Source organism: Etheostoma cragini, chromosome 14, assembly GCF_013103735.1.
Source record: "Etheostoma cragini isolate CJK2018 chromosome 14, CSU_Ecrag_1.0, whole genome shotgun sequence".
Classification (NCBI taxonomy): Eukaryota; Metazoa; Chordata; class Actinopteri; order Perciformes; family Percidae; genus Etheostoma; species Etheostoma cragini.
In genome coordinates, this window is record NC_048420.1 from 23,428,391 (window position 1) to 23,432,248 (window position 3,858).

Genomic DNA, 3,858 nt, shown 5'->3' on the forward strand with positions numbered 1-3,858 from the left:
GCAGGACGTAGCAGGACACAGCAGAGCGTAGCAGAACGTAGCAGGACACAGCAGAGCGTAGCAGAACGTAGCAGGACACAGCAGGACGTAGCAGGATGTAGTAGGACACAGCAGAGCGTAGCAGGACACAGCAGGACGTAGCAGGACACAGCAGAGCGTAGCAGGACGTAGCAGGACACAGCAGGACGTAGCAGGACGTAGCAGAGCATAGCAAGATGTAGCAGGACACAGCAGAGCGTAGCAGGACACAGCAGAGCGTAGCAGGACGTAGCAGGACACAGCAGAGCGTAACAGAACGTAGCGTGACTCCCCAGAGCTAGCTCAGTCTGATGTAGGGTTGGGCACCAAAACCTGGTTGCGGTTCCCACGCAACCGGTAGGAATTGGACCGGATTAGAACGTAAATTTTGGTTCCTCATTTTGGAGCCAAAGCAGCTTATAATGCGATGTGCCAGGGCAACAATTGAACTAGCGACTTAACTAACAGTTAGGAAATATATTGTTTAGCCAATCTGTCTTTTAATGCAAAACGTTTTTTGTAACTTTTTCTTTATTTTTGATATTTTTTTCTCGATAATACTGTTTTTTAAACTGTGGAACTAATTGTTATAAGTGACGAAAAATAAGGTTTTTAAATTGCCCGTATTATGAAAAAAAATCACCTTTTCTGGGACTTGGAGTGTTATTTGGTGTCTCTACACACTGCTGGTTTTGATCTTTATATGGACTCTCTTGACAATATGTAAAATAAAGGATAACACCAGCGACACCGTTGAAGATGCTAGTAAGTACAACATACATTTAATCACTTGTTTCTTGGCCATAAGGTCTAGGCCCGCTTGCATTTTTGCCCGCTTCGATTCTTTCACGATACGTTTGGTGCATTTCTAGAAGTATTGCCATTTGGTAGTATTTGGTAAAATAGGCATAATGTGGGCGCTTTAAGTTTTCTCCGTTATTTATTGTTTCTAATTCCCATTTCCTGTTTAAACGGAAGTTTATTTTGAAAGGTCACCGTGTGCGTCTAAGAAGCGGAACTTAACAACAAAAGAAACGCGGTACGCAGCCACGGTAACGTCACCTGGAGAAAGGGAGAGAAATAAGTGTTAAAATGGACGAGGAAAGTCAGAAATAAAGAGTTTAGCTTTAGTCGAGAGTGGCTACAAGGTATGTGTATCGCATGTGTTTGGGTGTAAGTAAATTTGAGTTTATTTCATGTATTTTGATAACTTTCCGATGCTATCAAGCTAGCTAACGTAATGTTAAATTTCTGTTTAAGCTAGTTCACGTTAGCTCTTACGTTGGCGGTCACAGCAAGGACTTTAAATAACCCCATTTTTTCGACTGGAAAGCTAATGGTCAAAACTGTTGTCATCATCCGCATACCTACGGTAATTTTGCGATATAATCGCCCAACCCTAGCTAGCTAACGCTGACAACAATGCTGTCAAGTAACGTCGTGTGTGTGAAGGTACCGGATGGACCGCGGTGAAGTTAGTTTGACATTCGTCGGTTTTCGCGGATGTTGCGTTCAATAACACTCGATTTTCCCCAGTTTCAGGGTACGTTGTAGAGTAAATCAAGACAGATGTTTTACAGTTATATTTAACTCAAAATCCCCAATAATGACGATGCAGTTATTAGCGCAAAAAAATGAATATCTGTAACAAGAGACGTACGTGGGGACCGTCTTAAAATGGCAAAACCAGCTATTTCTAGGTGTGGGAAATTAAAAAAAATACAGCATAGTATCGCGATATTTTCCTTGTCAACACTGTATTGACGCACAGGCGCCAAGTATGGATCTTTTACTATGCGTGTCGATCAGTTTGTCTGCTTGACGATCCCATTTTTTAGCAATAAAATTGAAGTGATTTGAACTAACAGAGAAATGTTTGTTTTCAGATGAAACAGATGTTGACGACGTGTCCTTTTGGGGACGTTATTTTGACATTGGGAAAAATTAGAAGTTGGGAAAAAAAGGTTATAAATTGCAATATGTATCGCAGAGTATTGTAATATGTTTAAAATTGCAATAATATTGCATCGTGATATCGTTTCGGGAGGCTATTTCCATCTTTAATACCTGTTTAGCTGTTTTTCTTTTTCAAACCACTTCCATTATAGAGAAGGAGAGCCACTTGCAAATAAGTTAAAATAAATGAAAGGAATAAAGAAAAAAGGTAGTGGTACCGTGTATCCAGGGTACAGAGTGGGAGTGGTACCGTGGTAAGATCCCATCAGCTAGATAACTCTTTCTCCAGCTGTGGTCAGTCCAAGGCAGGATCAGCTGGGAGACTTCTTCTAGACCAGGGACACTTGTGGAATACCTGCACAACAGGGACAGGAAGTAGAACAGGGACAGGAAGTAGTTCTTTTGGAGATTACGGTCAACTAGTGTGTGTCGTAGCAGTGTTTTGCCATTGAGAACGTGCATGCTAGCATGCTACGGTTAGCCACCTCGTCTCTAGTGACGTAGAAAGCCGTCCAGATGTTGAACAGCTCAACCGGAGACTGAAGACAGAGGACGTCCAGAAACCAGATCTCACTCAAAACACCATGGATGTTTGTCTGATGTTTGAGTTTGTGTGTAAGCACCAGAGACACAAAATAACACCCCAGATCTACAATAATACGTGCACTTTAAAGCACTCAATGCTACCAAATGGCAATACTAATTTAGAATATTACTTAATGTATCGTGAAAGAATGGAACCGGGACCAAAGCACACCGTCCCAGCCCTAGGACGGTAGTCCTTGCAAGCGGGCCTGGACCTTATGGCCAAGAAACAAGTGATTAAATGTATGTTGTACGTACTAGCATATTCAACGATGTGGCTGGTGTTATCCTTTATTTTACATATTGTCAAGAGAGTCCACGAAAAGATCAAAACCAGCACTGTGTTAGTCCGTCTTGTGATACTTTCTGACTTCCCTACCCTGTCTGTGGGACTCGAAGCCGATTGGTTCCTACACTGGATTCTCCTCACAGAAAACCAAAGTTTCAAAAGAAAAAGGCTCAGTATAAATTATGTAATTATATATTATATCCCTTAAATCAAACGCTACTAAAACAGGAGGAAAAAGTGCTTTTTGTTGTCGGGGGACTATTTTCTGCGGCGGATGAATCCATATTTGCTGCTCTAGTGAGAATTTGTGGCATTTCGTCAAAATAAAGTACAGCGTGTGTGTGTGTGTGTGTGTGTGTGTGATAATAAAGGAACATGTCTCCCAGTGCAACAGGTTTATTTGCACACATTTGACCAGATTTACACATTTTAAAGATGCTTCTGCCCCCCTAATAGTGAAGTAGAAACAGAGTGAGACGTTTCCTACCACGTTAGTGTGTAGCTGCAGTACTCCGAGAGGCTTCGTTAACGCAACGTAAGTGGCCTCTGCTGCAGCTGATTATAACGGGAACAAAAGGCAACTGTCCTGGAGTTCGCCAAAATGGCAAATTTCATCTGATGCTGATTTAGACCTTGGCCCGGCGCAGAGACCTCGACCGCAGTTTCATCTTGAAAACATTAAGCAGAGAGCAGTGGGACTTCCTCCAAACCCCGAATCTCTCCAAATGAACTCTACAATCAGGAGCTACTTAGTTGTTTTTTTTTTTTTTTTTTTTTACAATGTCTGCTACGTTTGTAACTAGAACATTATTACAGACTTATTATTATTATTTTTTTTAAAGATGATTTTTTTCAGGGTTTTTTCCCCTTTTTATTAGATAGAGACAGTGGATAGACATGTGAAAGGGGGAGAAAGAGAGAGAGAGAGAGAGAGAGAGAGATGGGGGATGACATGCAGCAAAGGGCCGCAGGCTGGATTCGAACCTGGGCCGCTTCAGGACTCAGTCCAC

At 41.9% G+C, this 3,858-nt stretch overlaps 1 protein-coding gene across 1 annotated transcript in view; it reads right to left on the bottom strand.

The window, feature by feature from the left end:
- Positions 1 to 3,858, bottom strand: part of LOC117957202 (ectonucleotide pyrophosphatase/phosphodiesterase family member 2) — a 58,567-nt gene that overhangs the window by 51,516 nt on the left and 3,193 nt on the right. The window contains exon 4 of the mRNA XM_034892799.1: positions 1,015 to 1,080. Within this exon, the coding sequence (XP_034748690.1) occupies positions 1,015 to 1,080 (66 nt within the window). The remainder of the gene's footprint in view (positions 1 to 1,014; positions 1,081 to 3,858) is intronic.